The sequence below is a fragment of the Carcharhinus amblyrhynchos genome, chromosome 15 (genome assembly GCF_965287045.1).
Source record: "Carcharhinus amblyrhynchos chromosome 15, sCarAmb.v2.hapA, whole genome shotgun sequence".
Classification (NCBI taxonomy): domain Eukaryota; kingdom Metazoa; phylum Chordata; class Chondrichthyes; order Carcharhiniformes; family Carcharhinidae; genus Carcharhinus; species Carcharhinus amblyrhynchos.
Genome location: NC_137338.1, coordinates 78,342,956 through 78,368,335, shown reverse-complemented (window position 1 = coordinate 78,368,335; position 25,380 = coordinate 78,342,956). Strand labels below are relative to the sequence as shown.

Genomic DNA, 25,380 nt, shown 5'->3' with positions numbered 1-25,380 from the left:
GTGATGCACCGAGCCTTGCCCCCATACCTTGAGCAGCAAGAGTGAGTGTGGGCCACAGATTGATGGCAGTATTGTTAAAGGAGAGCAAAAATTGGGGATTTGATTTGCAGCAGTAAGAAGGGCCCACTTTTTCTCTTTTTTTAACCTCCGGTAGCTGGTGAGTGGTTTTCTTCTTTAAGCCTTGAGTTTATTTCACTTAGTTTTTGGTGAATTGTTGAATAAGCAGAAGCTTGGTGGGGGCATTTCTGTCCTGTGGAAGGCATGTCCTGCGACACGTGGGAACTCTGGGACATGTCCTGTGTCTTGGAGAGCACCACCCAGGCAGGAAGTGTCTTCAGCTGGAGAAGATTGAGCGCTGGGCCTTGAAGCCTGAGTGGGAGAAAGGGTGCGACTGAATGGTAGCTCTTTCAAAGGCCAGCAAGGTTACAATGGGCCGAGTGGCCTCCTCCTGAGTCTGGCCAGGGCTGCAAAGTGGCTCCCGTGAACCTGGCAACCCCCATCTGAGATCTAAAGGGGTTTGCCACACAGAAGAAAGGTGGTGCTGCGGATGGTCAGACTTTGGGCTGCACTCCTCTTCCTGATTTTGCAACCAGCAGCCATGCTAATAGCTGACGGTTCCCTTTCTGTCTCTGTTCAATCCAACCAATAAGATGTTCGTGGCGTGACTTCGATTTTGAGTAAAACCCACCCACCTGAATGAACGACATATCCGCTGCGCTTGTGGATTGAGAAAACAGAGGTGAAGGAGGAAGTTTCTGCAGAGAGGGAGAAGGTTATAGTAAACCTCCTGCACTCACACAGTGCATTGATACTGTAGCAGTCTGTGTGTTTCCTGCACAGATACTGTAGCAGCCTCTCTCTCTGTCTGTTTCCTGCACACCTTGGCTTTGGGAGCCCGTTCACACTCTGCTTATCCCTGCAGCGATGGATAGATCCCAGCTTCCAGACAGTAAGGGTCTCCAGACTCTCCAGGATATCGCCAACAGGCTTCGCATCCTCTCCATCAAAGCGACATGCGCCTCCAATTCAGGGTAAGACATCTCTTTTGCCCCCCGACTCCTCACTCCTTCTCCACGCTCCCCCTCATTATCTCTCTCTGTTCGCACGCTTTCCCCAGCTCTCTCTCCCTTTCTCCAGTCTCACTCTTTCCCCCTCTGCTATCAGATTCTCTACACGCGTTTCTTACCCCCCCTCCCCCACCATTTCATTGTATTTCCACATTTCAGGAGTGTGTCTCTCGCTTCTCTTTCTCCTCCCCCCCTCTCTATTCCAGTAGTGTGTGTGTGTCTCTCTCTCCCTCCTCTCTCTCTATTCCAGTAGTGTGTGTGTGTGTCTTTCCTCCTTTCTCTATATATTTCAGGAGTATGTGTCTCTCCCTCTCTCTATATTCCAGTAGTTTGTGTGTGTGTGTCTTTCTCTCCCTTCTCTATATTTCAGTAGTTAGTGGGCATGTGTGTGTGTGTGTGTGTGTCTCTCTCCCCTCTCTATATATTCCAGTAGTTAGTATGTGTGTCTGTGTCTCTCCCCTTTCTATATTCCAGTAGTGTGTGTCTCTTTCTCACCCCTTTCTATATTCCAGTAGTTAGTGGGTGTGGATGTGTGTGTCTCCTCTTTATACATTCCAGTAGTTAGTGTGTGTGTGTGTATGTGTGTCTCTGTCTCTCTCTCTCCCCTTTCTATATTCCAGTAGTTGGTGTGTGTCTCTCTTTCCCCTCTTGATATTCCAGTAGTGTGTGTGTCACTCTGACTCAGCATTTCCTCATTGTTAGTACGGATGCTTTTTGTAAAGCTCTGAGAGACTATCAGGCTGTTGCTCCATTGGCATATTTTTTCTTCCCTGGCTGGGAAGAAGTGTATTTGGGTCGGTATTGGGAGTGAAGGTTATTTTGAAATCTGGGAAGGGGATTCAGTCACTCCACCCTTTATCAGTGTTTTGCCATGTGTAAGGTGAGTTCCATTTCTGTGCTGTCCCCTCCCCTGCAGGTAGCACACAGACTAAGTGTGCTTTATTGAGCAACCTCCTGGCTTCTAGTCTGGAGAATAGTCAGAGAGGGAGGCAAATTTTTGATGAGTCACTCATGGAGGGGAAGTGGGACCAGAATTAGAAACTATTGGGCAAAAGGGGTGAATTTGGAGAACTGTGGTGTCATGCACTCCCACCCTTTAATGATGGGAGCTTGCTCTTGGAGGGCTAGCATGGACAGGATGGGCTGAATGACCTCTCCTATGCCCATGCAAGCCTTGATTTCAGAGATGTGGTGGGGGAGAGTGAAGGGAGGGGGAATTAGCTTTTGGATCAAGTCTTTCAATGGGGAAAGAGCAAAAGAGGTGTCTTTTTTTTTGATCATAGAAATCATAGAGACCCTACAGTGCAGAAAGAGGCCATTTGGTCCATCAAGTCTGCACTGACCACAATTCCACCCATGCCCTAACTCTCTATACCTGCATAATTACCCACTAATTCCTCTAACCTACACATCTCAGGACACAAAAGGGCAATTTTAGCGCAGCCAATCAACCTAACCCGCACATCTTCGGAGTGTGGGAGGAAACTAGAGCACCTGGAGGAAACCCATGCAGACACGGGGAGAACATGCAAATTCCACACAGTGACCCAAGGCCAGAATTGAACCTGGGTCTCTGGCACTGCAAGGCAGCTGTGTTAACTAGTGTGCCACCCTTCCTCACGGCAGCAGGGATGGGATGGGTTGGATTAGCTACCACTTTCTGAGGTGAGTGAGTGCCTCAACAGAATGCCTTGAACATGTACCCAAAGTGGGTTGAATGATAGACCAGAGGTGTCACCACCCTCCCCCTCGATTGCAACTTGGGGACTGCAGACAGTTTTGGCCCCCTTTACACTTGAGGGATCCATTCGCGTCAGAGGCCATTCGGAGAAGTTTCACTGGGCCGATTCCTGGGGTGAAGGGGGCGGGGGGGGTCTGTCTTATGAGGAAAAGGTTGAGCAGCTCGGGGCCTGAACCCACTGGAGTTTAGAAGAATGAGAGGGGATCTTATTGAAACATCTCAGATTCTGAGGGGGGTGGTGGGGTTTGACAGGGTGGATGCTGAGAGGATGTTCCCCCCACCCCCCTCCCCTCATGGGGGTGGAATCTAGAGCTGTGGGGGAGGGGCACAGTTTGAGAATTGGGGGGAGGGGGGGGGGTCTCCCATTGTAGACAGATGAGGAGGAATTTCTTCTGAGTGGTCGGTGTGTGGCATTCTCCCCACCCCTTGGACAGCAGTGGGGGCTGTAGCTCGCTGTATGTATTTAAGGCTGAGTTTTGGGGAGAGGGGAATATGATCTGAGCCGCCATGATTTTGTTTAATGGGATAGCAGGGCTCAAGGGGCTGAATGACACTGCTAATTCAAATGCTTCCCCACCCCGCCACCGCCTCAGATGGCGACGGGAGATCCTACAGCCATGATTGGAAGTGGGGTTGGGGGGGGGTGTGTGGGGGGGGGGGGGGGGTGTATAGGGAACTCTTTCCTGTGTCCTGGGACCCCATCACTGAGAGAACAAGTGTGTAGGTTATTTACCTCGCTCTCTGTGGGATCTTCCAGTGCCTGAGGCGTTTCCTTATTCCAGGTGAGCAGACTGTAAAATGTAAACATTGGTTTTGGGCCTTTTGTTGAATGAACTGAGGTTATCACAGGCTTTTCACCCTTAAACACATCGACATGATTCACCTCAACCACTCCCTGTGGCAGCGAGTCCCACACTCTCCAGGGAAAGAGCTTTCTCCTCAATTCTCCCCCTCCCCATTTCTTACATTGTTGGGTTTCCTAATTCAGGTCCGGTTTAAAAACATTCTTGCTGTAACCCAACCCTCCGAAAGAATTTGAAGCTGAGTGACAGCACATTCTGGTCCCGCCTCCCCCACCCCCACCCCCACCCCCACCCCAGGCAGCTGAAGGCACGGCCGTCAATGGCGGAGCGATGGGAATTGGGGAGATGCTTGAGGGGTGCAGAGATCTTGGCGGGTTGTAGGAGGTGACAGATGAGGAGGGTTGTAGGGGCTGGAGGAGGTTAGAGATGGGGAAGGTTGTAGGGGCTGGAAGGGGTTACAGAGATGGGGAGAGGGACAAGGTGGCCATGGAGGACTTTGAAGAGGAAGGTAAGAATTATAAACGGGGGGCAGCCAGGTAGGGAGTTGCTGGAGTGGGAGTGAATGGAGAATTAGTGAACAGAGCATCAATGATGGACTCTGATTGTGGGGCTCGATGAGGTTAAACTCTGAATGTACAGAGCTCCTGGAGCCTTGCATTGTTGCTAAGCAACCTAAATCTTATTAATACAAGCTGGGACATGGGGGAGGGGGTTTGATGGGAGGGAGGCAGGGCGTCAGGGGAAAGAATAGAGTTAGGTTCAGTGATGTTTGGAATAGCAGCAACGCTAAATGTGTTCAGTTCTCTCTGTAGAGTTCAATCTCTGGAAACGGGGTCAATGTGAAAAACAAGGATTAGAGGCCTATTCACTGGGATAACTCCATTAATTCAGGTTTTGAAATGCATTGCTTTATCTGGAGTTACTCTGGCACTCTTTCCCCTCCACACCCATCCCATCTGCTGTCATCTCCAGAGACTTGAGCCCATAATCTGGACCCCTGAGTGATAGTGCCAAGAGAGGAACCCTAAACCCTCCCTATCTCTGTAATCCCCTCAGGTCCCTATAACCCTCCCTATCTCTGCAACTGCCTCCAGCCCCTACAACCGTCCCTATCTCTGTAACCATCTCTAGCCCCCATAACCCTCCTTTTCTGTGTAAGCAAACAGAACAGCACCGAGGCCCCAGTTTCTCTGACATGTCCGTGTAACTGAAATCCTTCTTGTCTGGAACCTTTCTTGTCGATATTTCAGCACCCCTGTCTAAAGCCTTTGCAATCTTCTTGAAAGTGCGGTGACCGGAATTGGAGAGGGTGGAGCGATTCGAAAAGTAGCAAAACGACTGCTTTCAGGGCAGTGTTTGTTGTGTGGGAACTGGATGGGTGCAATACTTGCTGAACCTCATCGATACCTGATGGTACTGTTGGTTTGGAAAGGTTCAAACTGATTGAAACGGGAGATGACGAAATCCTTGTGTGGATAAGGGAGGAGCAGGGGTGTTGGGAGTGGGAAACAGAGCAATCAGATGATGGATTATTGACTAGATTCATTCTGGATTTGTTTTTGAGCATCAATGGTCTTGTGTCCTGCTGCTGACACGAATGTCTGAAACATTTACATTTCATTCCAGTCATCCCACCTCCTGCTGCAGTGCTGCGGAAATCATGTCCGTTCTCTTTTTCCACGTTATGAAGTACAAAGCCAAGTCTCCAAGGGACCCCAGCAACGATCGTTTTGTGCTGTCAAAGGTAAGGGGGGGTCTCGTGGACCGTCCTGCCCCAAGAGGGGGTCTTCCCAGAAGAAGGTTGGAGGCCCCTCAGCCCTTCTTCAGCCTGTTTTGCCCCTCTTTTTTCTCCCCCCCCCCCCTGTTCAATAGGCAGGGTGGCATGATGGCACAGTGGTTAGCATTGCTGACTCTCAGCACCAGGCACCCTGGTTCAGTTCTGGTCTCGGTTTACTCTGTGTGGAGTTTGTACGTCTGTGCAGTGTCTGTATGTTCTCCCCGTGTCTGTGTGGGTTTCCTCCAGATGCTCCAGTTTCCTCCACAGTTTGAAAGTTGTACTGGTTAGGTGAATTGGCCGTGCTAAATTCTCCCTCAGTGTTGCCCGAACAGGCACCGGAGTGTGGTGACTAGGGGATTTTCACAGTAACTTCATTGTAACTTCAACGTAAGTTGAAGTTACAATGTGACACTTACCTGTGACACTAAAATAAACTTTAACCTTTATAATCATGATGGCTGATCTCCCACCTCGACTCCACTTCCCCCACCTGCTATCCTCAACGTATCGATTTCTTTTTTTTCCCCCACAAGCCGAGTTTCCTCTGGAGTTTGAGGAATTTGGGATGGAAAAATTCATCTGTTTCTCGTCCAAAATGACTGGCCTGTTATCCTGTGACTGTGACCCCACCCCCCTGCCCTATCTTCCTGACTCTGTGGTTTTGGGGTGGGGGGAGAAGGAAACAGCCTCTAAGCATCACCCTTGTCAAAATCCCCCTCAGAATTTAATGGGAGGGGGCTGGTTTTAATGTTTGGAATCACTTTGAGTCTAGAGAGACGACTTGATTGAAGCCTTTGCGTTTCTAAGGGTGGGGGGGTTGCTTGACAGGGTGGACGTGGAGAGGATGTTTCCTCTTGCGAGAGAATCTAGAACTCGGGTGGGTGGGTGGGGGGGGGGGGGGGGGGGGGTCACTTTATAAATAAGGTGGTCGCCCACTGAAGATTTCTCAGAGGGGGCTGAGTCTCTGGAGCACTCTTCCTGAGAAGACGGGGGAAGCAGAGTCTTGGAATCTTTTTAAGGCAGAGGCGGATAGATTCTGGATTAACGAGGGGGGTGAAAGGATATTGGGGGAGTGTGTGGGGCGGGAATGGGGGGGGTCGAGGTGTCAGTCGGATCGGCCGTGACCTTAAAGAATAGCAAACCAGGCTTGGTGGTGGTGGTGGGATGCGGTGGGGGGTCTGAGTGGCCTACCCTGCTGCAAATTGATGTCCGTATTTCTCTGACTAATCATCCGTCAGCAGAAAGATGTTTCAATTTTTGATTTCTCTCTCAACCATTTGACGTTTTGGACTGATCTAATCTTCAATTTATTTACTGGGTGAGGGCTTGGCTGGCTGAGCCCAGCATTTACCCCCATCCCTAATTATCTCCCTTGAGAAGGTGGTGGGTGAGCCACCATCTTGAACCCGCTGCAGTCCCATGTGGTGTAGGTACACCCACAGTGCTGTTAGGGAGGGAGTTCCAGGATTTTGATCCAGTGAAAGAACGGCTGCTATATTTCCAAGTTGGGATGGTGTGAGGGGGGAGGCTCGAAGGGGGAACTTGCAGGCGGTGGGTGTTCCCCATGGCGTCTGCTGCCCCTTGTCCTTCTAGGGGGTAGAGGTGGTGGGTTTGGGCAGCGCTGTTGAAGGAGCCTTGGTGAGTTGCTGCGGTGCATCTTGTGGACAGTAAACACTGCTGCCGCTTTGCGTCGGTGGTGGAGGGAGCAGACCCAACCTGTCCTCGTATGATTAAAAACCCCCTTCGTCCTTGGCCCAGTGAATTGTACTCCTTGGGGACCTGGTGCATCCAAGATTTTGGATTAGAGGGCTGTATCTACTGTTATTAATCACTTTTGCCGGGAGCGACGGGAACCCAAAAGTCATCCCCTTTTCGCGTGCACTGACCTGTTCTCCAATTCCAGGGACACGCAGCCCCGATACTGTATGCGGCCTGGGTCGAGGCAGGCTACGTGGAAGAATCAGAGCTGATGAAGCTCCGCAAGGTTGGCTGCCTGCTCGAAGGACATCCCACTCCAGTAAGTTTGACTGCTGTATGGGTGTGGGCAAAAACCAACATGCTTTGAATGGGTTGATAACGCACCCCAGGCCCACGGTGCACAGTGGGTATGGAAAGCCCAACGATGCTGTTGGTTTTTTATTGTTTTTTTGGGATAACAGTCAGCACTCGCCCCCAATAGCCCCTTGAAATGGAGGGTCTTGCTGGGGCTTATTTCTGAGGGGCAGTTAAGAGTCAATCACATAGCTGTGTGGGGTCTGGAGTCAGTCCTGTGCGGGAGTGGGTGGAAGGGCAGCCTGGTCCTGGGGGAGTGGAAGAGAGGCCCTGTCGTGTCGAGGGGTGGGGGCGGGTTGAGCTATTAGGAGGTCCTCCAGTTTAGAGGATGGAGAGGGTGGCGTTAGGGGTGTCAGACCTGTCCAGGGTGGTTGTCAGGGGTTGGAGAAGATTGGGAACCAAAATGAATGTCAAAAAACAAATTTCTGATTTGTGGGATCTTGTGCAACACAGCTGCTGGTTTTCCTATGTTACGAATGTCTTTTTTATTTAAAAATCTGTATCTTTGGCTATGAGGCACTTTGGGATGCCCTGAGACGGGAAACACACTGGAGAAATGGGAATTTGTTCTGGTTCACTCTCACGTGCTCTCTCTCTCTCCACAGAAACTAGCCTTTGTGGATGTTGCAACAGGATCCCTGGGTCAGGGTCTCGGGGCAGCCTGTGGCATGGCCTACACTGGGAAATACTTCGACCGTGCCAGGTACAAAGAATGGACGGCTTCTCTCACCTCCCCGCCCCATCCCTTCCCAGGACAGGGTCCTGCCGAGGTTTAATTTGGGAACATTTTTTCACCAGGATGTGGGTGTGGCTGGCTGGACCCAGCATTTACCCCCCCATCCCAATTGTCACCTTGAAAAGGTGGTGGTTGAGCTGCCATGTTGAACCTGCTGCAGTCCCGTGTGGTGCAGGTACACCCACAGCGCTGTTAGGAAGGGAGTTCCAGGATTTTTACCCAGTCACAGTGAAGGAACGGCCAATATATTTCCAAGTCGGGATGGTGTGTGTGGGGTTGGAGTTGGGGGGAGGGGGGGGAGCATGGTGGAGGAAGCTCAGAGCGGGGGATTGCAGGCAGTGGGTGTTCCCCATGGTATCTGCTGCCCTTGTCCTTCTAGGGGGTAGAGGTGGTGCATTTGGGCAGTGCTGTCGAAGGAGCCTTGGTGAGTCACTGAAGTGCATCTTGTAGACGGTACACACTGCTGCCGCTGTGCGTCGGTGGTGGAGGGAGTGAGTGTCGAGGGTGGGTGGTTAGCGTGTCGATTGAGTGGGAGGCTGCTTTGTCCCGGATGGTGTTGAGCTTCTCGAGTGTTGTCGGAGCCATGCTTGTCCAGGCGAGTGGGAGAGTATTCCATCATGCTCCTGACTTGTGCCTTGTCGATGGTGGACAGGCTTTGAGGGGGAGTTAGGAGGTGAGTTACTCTCTGCAGGATTCCCAGCTTCTGACCTGCTTTGGGAGCCACAGTAGTGATATGGCTGGGTCCAGTTCAGTTTCTGGTCAATGGTAACCCCCAGGATGTTGATAGTGGGGGGATTTAGCAATGGGAATGACATTGACTGTCAAGGGGAAATGGTTAGATCCTATCTCTTATGACCTGGCACTTGCGTGGCATGAATGTAACTTGTCAGCCACTGAATTTATATGTCCAATACAGACTTTTGTCAGTGATGACCCCAACTGCCCTAAAGAGGTGGGTAGGCTTAAGGAAGAGCTGCACCTCCCCCCGCCCAACCCTGGCAGCTGTGGGCACGGCCACCACTGGAGTTGAGGTCAAAAGTGGAGAAGCACGGAGACCTTTTAGAGGGATGTTCTGGAGATGGGGAGGGGTCAAACAAGGAAGAGTGCTCAGCCACAAGATAAGAAACCAATGTCTCATCAATTGGCTCCTGTTCAAACAAAGGGACATTGTCTAAAAGACAGATTTGGAATGGGCGGAGGGGGGAGCGAAGGAGCAGGCATGTTGGAGGTAGGTGGGGTGGACTCGACTGCTGAACATTGAGTCTGGCATGTTGTACAATTTGAACAGAGACTCTTTCATTAGCTCCTCTTCAGCCCGCCCACCCATCACAGCATTGTACCAGTCTGCTACCGGCCCACTGAGGAGAATCAAGCGGCCTACTTTCAAATGCTTCAATTTAATCTTCATCTCTCTTTCTTTTTCACCCTGGAGTTGAGATCCAGGCTGGATTCCTGTCGGCTCCCTGGAATCTGATTGGAGTTTGTTGGGATTTAGGTGTGTGTGGGGTTGGAGGTTTGTCTCAGTTTAACTCCGGTCAAGCCTCCTTCCTCTTGCCTTGGATGTTGGTTACACCATCCCTCATGCCACTCTGTGCCCCATGATCCAGGATAGACATTGCCCCTAGTGCCAGTCTTGCAGGCACAGTCCTGTTGATTTTGCATGGCTGGGGTTTTGTGGGAATTGGGGGGCACTCACGGGTACTTTGGGGAAGGAGTGGTGCTCCCTGGGCGTGGGTACCTTGTCTGTGTGCAGGGGATTGGGATGTAGCGCGCTCCCAGGAATGGGGGGGGATGGTGCTCGCTGAGCATGGGGAAGGAGTTGGTGGGGTGGGGGGGGGGGGCAGGCAGTTGGAGTTCTGTGGGTGTGGGGGTCCCTCACTGGGCATGGTGGTGAAGTGGGGGGCACTCTCTGGGTGCAGGAGGAATGGAGGAACAGGGCTCCCTGGGTGTGGGCATCTTAGAAAGGGGGCATCCAGGGGATGGATGGCAGGGGTGCAAGATGAGTGTTGGGCCTGGTTAATCATCCTTTTTGAAGCTTCAGTGGTGAATTGCAAAAGTTTAGTCTGTGGGGTGGGGGGGGTGGTGGGTGGTGGTTTGCAGTGTCGTATGTGGCTGGGAGCTCACCCTGAATTGAGCAATCTGCCTTTCTCTCCCAAGCTATCGTGTGTACTGCCTGATCGGTGATGGCGAGTCCTCTGAGGGTGCCATCTGGGAAGCCATGGCCTTTGCCTCTTTCTACAAGCTGGACAACCTGGTGGCCATCTTTGATGTCAACCGCCTGGGCCAGAGCGAGCCTGCACCCCTCCAACACGACATGAACATCTACCGCAAGCGTTGCGAGTCCTTCGGGTGAGTACTGGGGGAGGAAACCCATGCAGACACGGGGAGAATGTCTGTCTGTGCAGATTCTACACAATGACCCAAGGCTGGGAATTGAGCCCAGGTCCCTGGCGCTGTGAAGCAGCAGTGCTAACCACTGTGCCACCTCTAAATCTTCATTCACTGACTGGGAATTGAACTTGGTCTGTGGTGTTGAAAGTGCCAAATCCTAACCACTAAACCACCAGGAAAGATTCAAACTTATTAAAGAGAGATCGGGGAAGTGAAGGCAGGGATATGGAGAGAGTTAATCATGATCTCACTGGATGTAGAAACCGGTTTTAGAGGGGCTGAATGGGCCTCCTCCCGTTCCTATGTAACAGGCTTGAAGGATTGGGGGGATACTGCTGAATGGACTGTTCCTGTGTGATAGGTTGGAGAGGGGCTGAATGGGCACCTCCTGTTCCTGTGTAATTGGCTTGAGGGGCTGAATGGCCTCCTGTTTCGGTGTTAAAGCATTGAGAGGGGGGCTGAGTGGCCTTCTCCTGTTCCTGTTTTACATGCAAGGGGTAAAGGAGAGGGGGCTGAAAGGAACAGGAGGAGGCCCATTCAGCCCCCTCTCCAGCCTGTTACATTGGGCCACCTCCTGTTCCTAACAGGCTAGAGAGGGGCTGAATGGGCTTCCTGTTCCTGTGTAACAGGCTGGAGAGGGGCTGAATGGCCTGTTGTTGTGGGTTTATTAGTGTGTGACAGTGGTGGTGATTTATATTGACAGGTGGAACACCTACGTTGTGGATGGACACAATGTGGTGGAGCTGTGCGAGGCGCTCGGCCAGGCCAGCCTGGTGAAGGACCGACCAACCGCCATTGTCGCCAAGACGCTGAAAGGGAAAGGAATTAAAGGTCAGTGCTGGGCCTGACACGGCTTCAGTCAATCCTCCAGGGCCACTTTCCCAGTGGCTGCTTTCCCCCAGACCCTGTGCCTGGAGATGCCGGCGTTGGACTGGGGCAAAGACAGTAAGAAGTCTCTCAACACCAGGTTAGAGTCCAACAGGTTTATTTAGTAGGAACGCTGTTCTTTCAGGTGAGTGGGGAATTCTGATCACAAACATTGTCTGCACCTTTAAGACTTGATTAGCTGTAAAGACTTGCATTCTAATCAATATTTTGTAAACTGTGTGTGCCTTTATGCCCTGTTTATGATCAGAACTCCCCACTCACCTGATGAAGGAACAGTGTTCTGAAAGCTAGTGGTGTTTACTAACAAATAAACCTGTCGGACTTTAACCTGGTGTTGTGAGACTTCTTACTGTGTTCCTCCAGGATACTGAAGGGCGCTCCTGCTTGCTCTCGGGCTGTTGTCCGCGATGCGCTTCCCCGTCGCACTGAGGTATTGTTGCTTTAGTGTCTCGGACGGGGAAGCAGTTTGAAGGGCACGGTAATTTTTCCTGTCTCCGGACACACACACTGTTTTGATTTGCAGGTGTGGAGAATGAAGAGAATTGGCACGGGAAGCCTGTGCCCAAGGATCGCATGGCAGCAATACTGCGTGAAATCGAGGAGCAGATCCAGACCAATGTGCCCTTGCAACCCACGCCCCCTGAAGAGGATGCCCCAGCTGTCGACATTTCGGCCATCAAGATGCCGTCTCTACCCAGCTACAAGCTTGGTGATAAGGTACCTGAGTGTGGCGGGTCCTGTTGTCAGGAGCTGGGGATAAGAGGTTTATTCCCCTTGTCCCAGAACAGAATCTGTGGGATGTCCGCTACTGACACGTTCAGGTGTTGGAACTTTCCCGTTGAGGGTGTCATGGATTCGAGAACCCGCTCCAGAGATCCTCATCCCAATGTCCAGCACTGTGTGCTGGGTAGCTGCAGGAGCAGCACACTGCTGTTGTGGGGAGGGGATCAGTGCTGCAGGTCGGGAGGGTGGGTGCAGGTACTAAGAGGGTTATGCACTGTTGGGGGGGCAGGTAGATGTTTAGGGACACTGTGTCCTTTGGGGTCTTTGGGTTTTATGGGAGGCACTGCCATGGGGGCAGTGGTGCTGAGGGGGTACTGTGTGCCATCTGAGGGAGGTTGGGTGTTGAGGGGGATTGAGGGCTATGGAGACAGATGATGTTAATGAGTACAATCGTGGTCTATCTGAGGGGATGGCTGCAGCTCCACAGTCCCTATTTTGAAGGGACTTATTTGAAAGGTCTTATCCCCATGTGGAGACATCATTCCTGGCTAGGCCACAGCCTGCATTGAGTACTGTGTCCTGTTCTCGGGTTGCATGCTCTGGGTAGAACCCCAGTCTGTTTTGGTGTACGTGCTAAAGGTTTGGAGTGACTGTGTGTGCCTTTCGCTCCTCAGATCGCCACCCGGAAGGCCTACGGCCTAGCCCTGGCCAAACTGGGCCACGCCAACCCGCGAGTCATCGCCCTGGACGGTGACACCAAGAACTCGACGTTCTCCGATCTCTTCCGCAAGGAACATCCCGAGAGATTCATCGAGTGTTACATTGCTGAACAGAACATGGTAAGCACTTGTGGTGAAGATCTCCGGTCAGTTAGTGTTCACCAGACAGAAGCAAACAGTCTAGGCTCCCTTATCTAGGGAAAGATATGCTGGCTATTGGAGGCAGTCCAGAGAAGGCTTTCTCAGTTGATTCCAAGAATGGAGGCAGCTCTGCTTCACGTCAAAAAAATCTAAATTTTTTTTTTTGCTTCTCTCCAAGATTTCCTGCTGCGTTGCAATTCCAAGTCGCGAGCAGCTACTCCCTGTGGCCCAAAATGGCCACCAGCAGAGCCCAAAGTAGCCACCTTTTTTAGACCAGTGGCTGGATCGAACGGCAGCAAAGATGTCCAGAGAAGCCTTACTAGGTTGATCCTGGGTAGGGAGGGGTTTTCTCGTGAACAGAGATTGGGTCTGGACTCGCTGGGAGTTTAGAAGAATGAGAGATGACCTTCTTGAGACATATTGGATTCTCAGGGGGTGTTTGACAGGGTCGATGCTGAGAGGTTGTTTTCTCCTTGAGGGAGATCCTAGGATGAAAGGGCACAACCTGAGTAAGGGGAGCTGCATGTTTTCAGACAGCGATTAGGAGGAATGTTTTGAGGTAGTGAATCTGTGGAATTCTTTACCGTAGAGGCTGGGTCATGAAGTATGTTCAAGGCTGAGAGATTTTTAATCAGTAAGGGAATTGAAGGGATAAGACAGGAAAGTGGGTGTTGAGAGTTCTCAAAACAGATCAGTCACAATCTCATTGGCAGAGCAGACTTGATGGGCCAAACGGCCTACTCCTCCGCATCATGTGGGGGAAAGGAGGAGGCCCACACTGGCATTTGAGCTCCATACACGCGATGTTCATTTGCGGGAGAGAAATCTCCTGAGACCTGATTTTCTACCCCTGACCCCCAACCAGGCAGCGGGAAGCTAATGTTCGGGGCTTGGGAGTGGAGAAACCAGGTTTGAATCCCACCATGGCAGCTGGTGGAATTTAAATTTGATGAATGAAAATGTGGAATTATAACGTTAATTTCACGGTCAACCCTCAGAAACTATCGTCAATTGTCATAGAAACTCCAGCTGGGTCACTCTTAGGAAATCTGCCATCTTTACCCCAGCCTGGTCTACACATGACTCCCGACCCCATACACGCACAAAACAATGTAGTCAACTCTTAACTGCCTCCTGAAGTAGGCCCAATTGAGACGGTCAGTTCAAGGGACGATTAGGGATAGCCAACAAATGTTGGCCATCCCATGTCCCCATGAAGGAATAAAGGGGGGGGATTAAAGAAGGTACAATTTTTTTTTAAACATGAACAGTAATGTATGAATGGTTTTATGTATTGCATCATTCAGCCCATTGTAGCTGTGCCAGCCCCTTTGGGCATGTGCGTGCGCTCTCTCTCTCTCCCATGCCCTGTACATTTTCCCTCTTCGGGTAGTTATTCAATTCCCCCTTTTTGAGCATCAATATGCTTCCACTGCCCTTTCACAGAAATACAGAAGCTAGGAGCAGAGAAGGCCATTTGGTCCTTCGAGCCTGCTCTGTCATTCAGTATGATCGTGGCTGATCCTCTCTCTCAATATCATGCTCCCCGTGCTCTCCCCATACTCCCCTGAACACCTCGAGTCTAGAAATCTATTGATTTTCTCCTTAAATACATTTGGTGTCTTGTCCTCCACAGCTTTCTGTGGGAGAGAATTCCACTGGTTAACCATCCTCTGAGTGAAGAAATTTCTCCTCATCTCAGTCCTAAATGGCCTCCCCCATACCCTGAAACTGTGACCCTTTGTTCCCGACCCTCCCCAGCCAGAGGAAACAACATCCCTACACCCAGCGGTCCAGCCCTGTCAACTTTATACATTTCAATGAGATCCCCTCGCATTCTTCTAAATCCCAGTGAAAACAGGTCCAGTCGACCCAATCTCTCCCCATACGACAATCCTGTCATCCCAGGAATCAATCTAGTGAACCTTCACTGTGCTCCCTCTATGGTAAGTGTCCTTTCTGTGATAAGGAGTCCAAAACTGTACACACTACTCTGGGTGTGGACTCACCAAGGCCCTGTACAGCTGCACTAAGACATCCTTGCTCCTGTACTCGAGTCCTCTCTCAATGAAGGCCAACATACCATTCACCTTCCTAACTGCTTGCTGTACCTGCATGTTTGCTTTCAGTGACTGGTGCACAAGAACACCCAGGTCCCTCTACACCAATGTTTCCCAGTCTATCTCCATTTAAATAATACTCTGCTGTTCTGTTTCTCTATCTGAACTGGATAGTTTCACATCTAACCACATTACTCTCAAACAGTGCCTTAGAGATCACAATACACACACTCCTTGGCACCCTCACCCCTCTCAGGTTCCTCCTCTGAGCCCCCCCACACGCACATGCCATCCTCACTTGGAAATATGTTGGCCATCCCTTCACTGGGTCAAAATCCTGGAACGCCCTCCCTAACAGCGCTGTGGGTGTATCTACACCACATGGGACTGCAGTGGGTTCATGATGGTGGCTTGCTCACCACCTTCTCAAGGGGGTAATTAGGGATGGGGGTAAATGCTGGGCCCGGCCAGTGACGTTTGCACACTTTTAAAATAAACCCTGAGTGCAACCTGCCCAAGGGAGGGGCAAGAAGCATCTTGAGGGTGATTGAGGAATGGGCAAAAGGTGTGGGGCTTTGGTCGGTGCCCTTATAGCCGTGAATGAAGAAGGAAAGAAATTGTCACGTGCCAAGATGCTGGCCGTGAGTGAACGAACAGTTTCGCTGCGTGAGATTGGTATATTTTAAGAGCCATTGTGACATGGGAGGAGGAACCATCAAATGCTCTGGGGTTGAGTAGGATAGCTGGTCATGAGGTGGTTGAGTGGTGAAGCTAATTTCTTTTTGCACTCCTCTGACCTGTCCAGATCAGCGTTGCCATTGGTTGTACCACGCGGGCCCGCACCGTGGCCTTCGCCAGCACCTTTGCTGCCTTCCTCAGCCGTGGCTATGATCAGATTCGCATGGCAGCCATCTCCCAGAGCAATGTCAACTTCTCTGGATCCCACTGTGGCATCTCCATTGGTGAGTTACCATAGTTATCTGGGGATTTGGTGGGGGTGGTGGAGTTTCCTTGCATTGGTGGTACCCCAGTATCCTAGTTCCCAAAATGCCAGGAGTGGCAGGGAAGGGGGCTGATTTGTGCACAGGAAGACTCCACAATGTGATTCATAAACTGGATTATATATGAATTTGACTGTTGGTCAAGGGATGAATATACGGTTCCAGGACATGGGGTGAATTCTCCCTCTCCCTCACTCCCACGGTTGTGACCGTGGGGAGATCTTGGATCCATCTGAATAGTCAGATGGGGGCTGGAAAAGATGATTGGTTTCCCACCTCCGCCCCCCCCCCCCCCCACCCCCACACCAAAGCAGGGTTGTACAGTCTCAATGCTTGAACTGCCTTCCTCTTTTTCAATGTTCTTTCTTTCTTTCTCACCCAGGTGAAGATGGCCCCTCTCAGATGGCTCTGGAGGACATTGCCATGTTCCGTGCAATCCCAACATGCACCATCTTCTACCCCAGTGATGGTGTCTCCACCGAAAGTGCTGTGGAGTTGGCGGCGAACACCAAGGTACCATTCTTCATCTCACCTAAGTTCAGGAACTCCTCCGAGATCTCTGTGCTCCTCCAATTCTGGCTTCTTGGACATTCTCTCTCTCTCTCTCTCTCTCTCTCTCTCCCTCCCCACCCCCACTGTTTTTTTCCATCGCTCTGCCATTGGCAGCCATGTCTTCAGCTGCGTGGCGTGGAAAGCTAATCTCTAGAATTTCTTTCCCCCTTGTTGGGGTAGCACCAAGACCTTGAACCTCTGGTCCTGAGGTGACGGTGAGGCAGATTGAACCCAATTGGCTTTCCCGAAATCAGGTTTGCCAATCATGCTGTGAAAATTGAGCGATCTCTAGTAATGAACAAGTGACCGAGTGCTGACATAAGATGCAGGAGCAGAATTAAGCCATTTGGCCCATTGAGTCTGTTCTGCCATGCAATGAGATCATGACTGATCTCATGTGATAATCCTCAACTCCACTTTCCCATCGGGAACCAGGGGTTCCAGCACTTGCTGGGTGAAGAAATTTCTTCTCACCTCAGTTTGAGGATAAGGGGTAAACCTTTTGTAACTATGACCCCTAGTTCTGAACTTGCCCCAGCATCAAGAACATTCTTTCTGAATCTACCCTCTTCCTGATAGAAACTTAAAATTCTATGAGGTCCCTTCTCACTCTTCTAAATGCCAATTAATATAATCCCAACTGATTTTAGTCTCTCCTCGCATGACAGACCTGCCATCCCAGGAATCAGCCTGGTACTTGATAAGGTTCCCCTCAGTCTTCTAGACTCCCAGTGAGGACAGGCTCAAACTCTCCTGGAATTATAAAATCCCTACAGTGCAGCAAGAAGTCATTCAACTCAGTCTGAACTGACCACAGTCCCACCTAACCCCACATATTTACCCCCCAACTCCCTCTAACCTACACATCCTTAGACACTAAAGGGTAATTTAGTATGGTTAATGTGCCCAACCCGCACATCATTTGGACTCCTCATTAGAAAATTTCTCCATGCCCAGGATTGACCTAGCAAACATCTCTGCTGCCGTCCAGTCCAGGCAGTGGTCTAAAGGGTGGCCATTTTGGGCCCCTGTGGTCAGTCCGAAGTCTGGGAGTGAAACCATGGATATAAATTTACCTCTTCTCCCTTTTGTGTCTCTTAGGGAATCTGTTTCATTCGAACCAGCCGACCGGAGACAGCAGTCATCTACTCGAATGATGAGAAGTTTGAGGTTGGCAAGGCTAAAGTAAGTGATTTTGATGCTTTGATCTCAGCACCTCCTTACTTCTGATCCATGTCTTGAAGACCTAGATCTTTCCTCCTGCCCAATTTTCTGTGATAAACCACCCCCACCCTGGGGACATTGCAAAATGCCTCACAGTTAATGGAGTGCCGATTTGCACAAAAAGCCCTCATGTTAAATGATCCAGATTTGTTCTGAGTGTCAGCTGGGGGATAAGTATTAGCCCCAGGACGCAAGGGAGAATTCAGCACCCCCCTGACCCCAACTTCCAGTTGGGGCTGTTGAATCTTCATGCCCGCTTGAGAGGGCAGATGTCTGGGGCGGGGGGGGAGGTCCTTGGGTGTAATGTCCCCTCTTGAAAGATGGGCCCCTGCTTTGCTGGTGGGTGGATGCAGTGCTCCCTCAGCTGTGACCCTATTGGTGCATCTTGCCTGGGCACTGCTCCCTCAGCCCTCACACCTAGGGAATGTTGAGCCTACATGGATTGTGGGGCTTGCCTCCCTGGAGTGGGGGGATGGAGATCAGACCCTCATATTCCATCTGAGAATACGAGCCCTGTTATAATGGAGCCATCTGACTGTCCTCTAAGTGCATTAGATTTTTATACTCGCATTTAAAGGGTTAATGGACTAGGCTTTTTAATGTATCTTTGAGTAAAGAAGGGATGATCTGATCGGGGGGAGGTGTTCAGATGATTTAGAAGGATTTGATAAGATAGGGGGTGTGGGGGCATAGGGGAGAGGGAGCGGGTAGAGCCTTTAAAATAAGAACTAGGCCAATCAGCAGTGTCAAAAACAGAAAATGCTGGAAAATCTCTGCAGGTCTGACAGCATGTGTAGAGAGAGAATAGAGCCAACATTTCGAATCTGGATGACCCTTCGCCAGAGCTCAGACTGTCAGACCTGCTGAGATTTTCCAGCATTTTCTGTTTTTGTTGCAGATTCCAGCATCTGCAGTAATTTGCTTTATTTAATTCATGGGCGGGGGGGGGAGGGGGGTGTGAAAAAGCACTAAGGGGAGCGGAAATCTGGAACTCTTTCACCCACGCGCACACCAAGTTGTTTGAGGCTGGTGGGGGTCAACTAAGCATTTCCAAATTGGAAATAAGAATGTTATTGGATAAGAGGGATTAAGCGTTATGGAACTGAGGTGGGTGGCAGAGTTAAAACAGACGAGCTGTGATTTGATTGACAGGACAGGCTCAAAGAGGCTGAGGGAGGCCTACTCCTGTCAATATTCTAAGTACTGAGAGGGGGTTACCCCCTGACTTGGTTTTTGGAGCAGCAACGTTATTTGGGTGGTATCTGATTTCCACAGATCGTTCTGCAGAAGGAGAATGACAGTGCCCTGGTGATCGGAGCTGGCATCACATTACACGAGGCCCTGGAGGCAGCCAAACAGCTGGCAGCAGAAGGTGAGCTTCAGGTCTCTGTACTGGAGGATGCCATTCAGCCCATCAGGCCTGTGCCACCTGTTTTTGTTTAAGAGCTATCCAATTAGTCCTGCACTCGCTCTCTACTGCACCCCCCCCCCCCCCCCCCCCCCAAATTCCCCTTCAAGTATTTGTCCAATTTTCCTTTTTGAGTAGGTGTAAGCCCTCTTAGCTGCTTCAGGCCTGTTCCAATGGAATTAAAGCCATAGATACTTTTGGGCAGTGCCTTCCAGATCACAACAACTCACTGTCAAAAAAATAATTCTCCTCTCTCCACACACAGACCCCGCCCCCCAACCTCTCTCCTAACCCCAGGACAATGTTGGCATCAGCTAGTGTAACCCTAATCTTGAGTGCTGACTGACACATCAAGAATCTCTCTCCTCCCTTGGCCAGTCCTTCCCAATTGACTTTTTGATTTATTACTGTCATATGTTAAAAGTATTGCTTCTGGCACACTATTCAGACAAAGCATACCATACATAGAGAAGGAGAGTGCAGAATGTAGCGTTAGTCATAGCTAGGATGTAGAGAAAGATCAACTTAACACGAGGTAGGTCCATTCAAAAGTCTGACAGCAGCAGGGAAGAAGCTGTTTTTGAGTCGGTTGGTGTGTGACTTCAGACTTCTGCACCTTTTTCCCGGTGAAAGAATGTTCGAGAATGTGCATGGGGTCCTTGATTATGCTGGCTGCTTTGCTGAGGCAGCAGGAAATGTGGACAGAGTCAATGGATGGGAGGCTGGTTTGAGTGATGGACTGGGTTTCGTTCGCGACTCTTTGATACCTTGTGTGTGTCTCTATTTTCGCTCCGCTCTTCCTCACGCGCACACCTGTTGCAGGGTAACAGGGTCAAGAGGGGCTGAATGGCCTTCTCTGATTTGGGTGGGGAGGGGGGGGTGGTTGAAATGAGCTGACTGTTCAGCCAAAAAATGATTTAAGATCCCTCTTGAAGGAACTTGGCCAATTTATACCCAATGAAGCCGTTGATGTCCAAATGCAGAAAGCTCTGGATAATATCCAGACTCAGGCTGACAAGCAGTAAGTAAATTTCATGCCAGGCAATGCCATCTGCAAGAAAAGAATCTAACCATCTCCATGATATTTAATAACATTATCACCAATAAATCCACCACCCCCTCCCCCAAAAAAAAGCCTGTTCATTATCTACAAGGCAGAAATCAGGAGTGTGATGGAATACTCTCCCACTCAGCCTGGATGAGCACGGCTCTGACAACACTCGAAGCTTGACACCATCCGGGACAAAGCAGCCACACCGCCCCCCCCCCCCCCCCCCCGGCTCAATCGACACGCTAACCACCCACCCTCGAAATTCACTCCCTCCGCCACCAACACACAGCAGCAGCAGTGTGTACTGTCTACAAAATGCACTTCAGCGACTCAACCCGCCACTTCTACCCCCTAAAAGGACAAGGGCAGCAGATGCTATGGGGAATACACACACAAAATCCTGACTTGGAAATATATCACCTGTTCTTTCACTGCAGCTGAGGTCAAAATCATGGAACTCCCTCCCTAACAGTGCTGCGGGCACACCTACACCACACAGGACTGCAGTGGATTCAAGATAGCAGCTCACCCACCACCACCCCATGGGGCAATTAGGGATGGGGGGTAAATACTGGGCCTAGCCAGTGACACCCACATTGCAAAAAAAAGCCTCCTGGGAGGGCACCCAGAGGGCCTGCTACTTCTGAGGAACTGCCTCCCTGAGAATTTCCATCAATCTGACCCTACTAGAACGTCTGTGACCCCCACTCTGTCCTGTCCTCCCTCACCCTTTGATTACCTCTTGCCTCACAGTCAATTCACTCTCCGTCTTGTCTGTTTGTTTGAAGTGTTTAACTTTTTTCTCTCTCTTGGCAGGCGTTAATATCCGAGTCCTCGACCCCTTCACGATTAAGCCCTTGGATGCTGCCACCGTCATAGCCAATGCCAAGGCTGTGGGTGGGCGCATCATCACCGTGGAAGATCATTATCACGAAGGTAAAATCTCCCGCTGTCACCCTTTGTGTTTCCCAGAGGGAGAGTTCTCCAGGACATGGGCAAAGTGCCTCCTGGTCAAGAGCTTGACGTGTGGCCACTGTTGTAATGTAGGAAATATGGCAGCCAATTTCTGCACAGCAAGATCCCACCAACAGCCAATGTGATAAATGACCCAGATCATCAGTTTGAGTCACCAGGAACAGGCCCATTCAGCCCGTCTCGAGCCTGTTACACGAGGACAAGAGGCCCATTAACCCCCTTCAGCCTGTAACACAGGAACAGGAGGAGGCCCATTCAGCCCCTCGAGCCTGCTGCACAGGAAGAGGTGAAGGCCATTTAGCCCCTCCCCCTTGCACCATTCAATGTGATCATGACTGACACATCTCCTGTCCACTTGACCTGGCTGGGATAACCCTATCTTGCACCGATCTGTCAATAGTGTGAAAATTTACATTCACTCATTTGGCATCTTTTGCTGATTGATTTGTCTGAGAGATTGGCTAAAGAATCACTATTAGTCCTAGTGACGTTGGGGAGAATTGCCACCACTGCCCCCAAAACCACGCCTTTAAACAAAGAACAGTACAGCACAAGAATAGGCCGTTCGGCCCACCAAGCCTGTGCTGACACATGCACTTTTCTAAACAGTAGTGGCCATGGGGATTTCGACTCCACTGAGGGATGGACAGGCGTGTGTGGTGGGTGGTTCCACTTCTAATCCAAAAGGCACACCTCTGCAGCGCTCTCACCCTACCGCCCCTTTCTGCCAGAGCAGTGTCCCTCTGTACAGGCACTGGGAGGAGGTGGGAGAGCAAGAGCGCAGCGCACCAGCCACTGGGTGGACATTGAACCCACAGCCTTCACTCCCTGAAACCGGGTTGGGGAGAGTGAGTTTAAGTTTATTCATTCATGTCACAAGTAGGCTGCAGGTTGCTGTGAAAATCCCTTAAGTGGCACGCTGCAGTGCCTGTTCAGGTACACTGAGGGAGAATTTAGCATGGCCAATGCACCTCACCAGCAGGTGGGAGGAAACTGGAGCACCTGGAGGAAACACATGGGGAGAACATGCAGACTCTGCACAGACAGTGACCCAAACTGGGAATCGAACCTGGGTCCCTAATGCTGAGGCAGCAGTGCTAACTACTGTGACGCAGTAAAACGTCCCAAGTGTACGGCATGGGGCTGGGTGGGGGGGGGGGGGAAACGCTGCACTTCCTCTGAAAATCTGTGCCTCAGTTGACAGTGATGCTAGTTTGAATTTTTCTGGGGTTGAGGGGACCACAGGAGGTGGGTGGGGGGCCAGAGCCAGAGCAGTCGCACTCTCCATTAAAGAGAGGAACTGAAATAGTCACCTCCCTGCTCCGACAGCACGAAGCATCTATATGTTTCGTTAGTGGGTTTAGCATTGCTGTGAGTTGATATTGGAGGGTCAAGGAGTACACAAACTTGTCAGTGGGGTGAGGGGTGGGGGGATTGATGTCCTCCTGTCTGTACAAATGGCTGGTTAATGTTTACTGGGTTTTTTTGGGTGTTCTACCTGCACTTTTTATCTCCTCTGCTGCGTGACCCAGTGCCCCTGTGCCCTCTGCCTGCTGCATGACCCTAACACAGTGACCCCTGCTTGCCTCTGAAGCAGTGCCCCCCCCCCTCTCCTGTGTCAGGAATGCTTTGGGTGGCCATTGTGCCAGGTTGCAGCTGCTGTTTTGCTAACTGAAGTGTTCCCTGTTTCAATGAAGCCTTCCCCTTTCTCAGGGGTTTCTGATTTTACACCCCCTCCCCATCAACTCTCCCTCCCTCTCTCTCTCTCTCATAGAATCCCTGCAGTGTAGAAGAAGGCCATTTGGCCCATCGGGTCTGCACCGACTCTCTGAAAGAGAGGTGGTTAAGAGAGAGATTTCTGAACAGCAACACTTGACAAAGAGTGGCTCCCCCTCGCCCTAAGTCCCCTGGCAAAACCCTCCCCACATTTGAGAGGTGTCCTGTTACTGAGATGAGATGACTCCCACCCCCTGCACGCTATCTCAGGTGGGTGTAAAAGAGGAACACGGGGAGAGTGAGTCAGGCAGTTCCACCAGGCAGGCTGGGGCTGAATGTTCATCCCTTAACCAGCATTACCTTAAAAAAATAAACTGATGATCTGGCTCATTAATGTCACAAACAGGAGTGTGTGGGCGTGTTGAAATACAGCTAGGGGTTTCACTGGTGTCCGGAATCAGGAATTAACTGGAATGTTCCTTCCGAGAGGAGGTTAGCTGACTGTGTCCCTGCTTTTCCCAGAGCAAGACCCACATGACAGGCAGAGGCATGCAGAGTGAGTGAGTCAGTCAGGTTTGCAGCGACTGGTAGGTTTGAGGGTCTCGATGGCTTTGCTGCTGCCACCGGCTCGATGGTAGACAGCACAGGCTGTCACCTGGAGTTAGGTTCAGGTTGGAGATCGATCTGGGACTACAATTCCATTCCAACTACTGGATAACGACAGTGCAGCTTGGGAGAGGGATTGCCTCAATGTTGGACGTGAGCGATTTATATTGCCGTGGACAGAATCTCAACATCAGGTGGAGTTGGGAAACCTTTTGTTTCTGGACTTGCCTCGAGTCAGTAAACAGGCTCGCTATCAAAGATCCTCGTGCTCCGGACATTAGTACAATTACTGGAGGTTTCAGCGCTGCGAAGATTTTCCCTTTGGGGTTAGCTGGATTGGATACCCGTGTCCTCGTGGCTAATGTTACTTAGCAACTGCCACAAGGTGTCAGGGGACCGGCTGGACAGTTTGTTCGCTCAGCAATTTTCCCACCTTGAACAGCACAGAAAAAATGACCTCAGCTGCTGAATGTGTTTGTCTCCAGCTGAGACAATCTCAGTGCCTGTTGGTGGGATCTTCCTGTGCACAAATTGGCTGCCGAGTTTCCTAATTTCAGAACAGACCCCCCTCCATCGAATCCCTGCAGTGCAGAAGATTTCAGTCAAGAATGATTTTTGCTTCTTCGCATAGGGCATAGTCACCTGCTCTCCACACTGAGATCTTCTGGTGCACTTTGCCACTTGTTTCCCAGTGGGGTGGGGTGGAATGAATGGGGAACCCAAATGTCAGTGGCAGAACTAAAAGATTCCTGCCACCAGCCAATGATGCGCTGCCTGCCACCTCTGAGAAAAACACTGCGGGGAGGCAATGGTAGAATGTATTATTTAACACCTTTTATTGCAGCAACTCCCTCTGGCTCAGAGGTGCTTTGGGATGCCCTGAGGAGGGGGGGATTTGCTGAAGATGTATTTTTATTTCCTGCCCCCTCTGGTCTGAACATCATTCTCTCTCTTTTTGGTCTGTCTGTCTGGACTGGTGCGCTCTCTCTCTTTCTCTCTCACTCCATCCAATGCCGTTTAACCAACGTGTCTTTCTCTTGTTTCTGCAGGTGGACTAGGGGAGGCAGTGTCAGCCGCTGTCTGCACTGAGCCGGATATCCTGGTCCATCGCCTGGCTGTGAACGGCATTGCCTGGAGTGCCAAACCCTCCGAGCTGCTGGACGCCTTTGGCATCAGCGCGGGTGCCATCGTGACTGCTGTGCGCTCCACCTTGGCTAACTGAGGGCCTGGGTCCACGTGCCCCTCTCACTGCCCCATCATGCCTTGGCACCTGCCAACACCAGGGGTGGGTGGGGGGAGGTGCTGCCTTTAAACCGGGTGACAGAGCAGGGTGGACCTGACTTGTGTCATGTCCTGGCTGACGGACCATTATGTGAGTGTGTACGCGTCTGATCATTGACTGGGGGGTGGCTGATGGACACTCCTCCTATCTCTCTACAAACACACCCCAGCCCTGCCCTTACACATGCCTCTCTATCATTCCTCACTGCTAACGATGGACCAACTGTAACCTGTGCTACATCACTCGCTAAACTGGGTTGTCCGCTCTCTTTCCCCAAATCCCCCTTTTTTTTTCACATTGGGATCCTCGATTTCACAAATCCCAGAAGTCGGGCTGACAACACTGCAGACCAATGTCGTGATTCTCGGGGGTTGCCACAGGAATGGACTGCTTGAAGCACCAATAAAACTTGACATTCCTCTGATCTCAGCTGTTCACCCTGTCTGTGGGAGCTGTGTTTGTTTGTG

General features: G+C 50.9%; 1 protein-coding gene across 1 annotated transcript; it reads left to right on the top strand.

The window, feature by feature from the left end:
• The first annotated feature begins 707 nt into the window (after window positions 1-707).
• On the top strand, window positions 708-25,337 carry LOC145353500 (transketolase-like). Its single transcript, XM_080204308.1, has 14 exons — window positions 708-1,031; window positions 5,238-5,355; window positions 7,292-7,405; window positions 8,046-8,143; window positions 10,334-10,525; window positions 11,271-11,398; window positions 11,979-12,172; window positions 12,853-13,017; window positions 15,904-16,060; window positions 16,482-16,612; window positions 17,753-17,836; window positions 19,151-19,247; window positions 21,151-21,270; window positions 24,681-25,337. The coding sequence occupies exons 1-14, from the start codon at window positions 925-927 to the stop codon at window positions 24,851-24,853; spliced, it is 1,878 nt and encodes a 625-aa protein (XP_080060434.1). The 5' UTR covers window positions 708-924; the 3' UTR covers window positions 24,854-25,337.
• The last annotated feature ends 43 nt before the right edge of the window (window positions 25,338-25,380 follow it).

Bases quoted from the DNA above. Each gene is read 5' to 3' on its own strand.
- LOC145353500 (XM_080204308.1), top strand. From the start codon at position 925: ATGGATAGATCCCAGCTTCCAGACAGTAAGGGTCTCCAGACTCTCCAG. The intron at 1,032-5,237 runs GTAAGACATCTC...ATTTCATTCCAG, and splicing joins ACATGCGCCTCCAATTCAGG to TCATCCCACCTCCTGCTGCA. The intron at 12,173-12,852 runs GTACCTGAGTGT...TTCGCTCCTCAG, and splicing joins GCTACAAGCTTGGTGATAAG to ATCGCCACCCGGAAGGCCTA.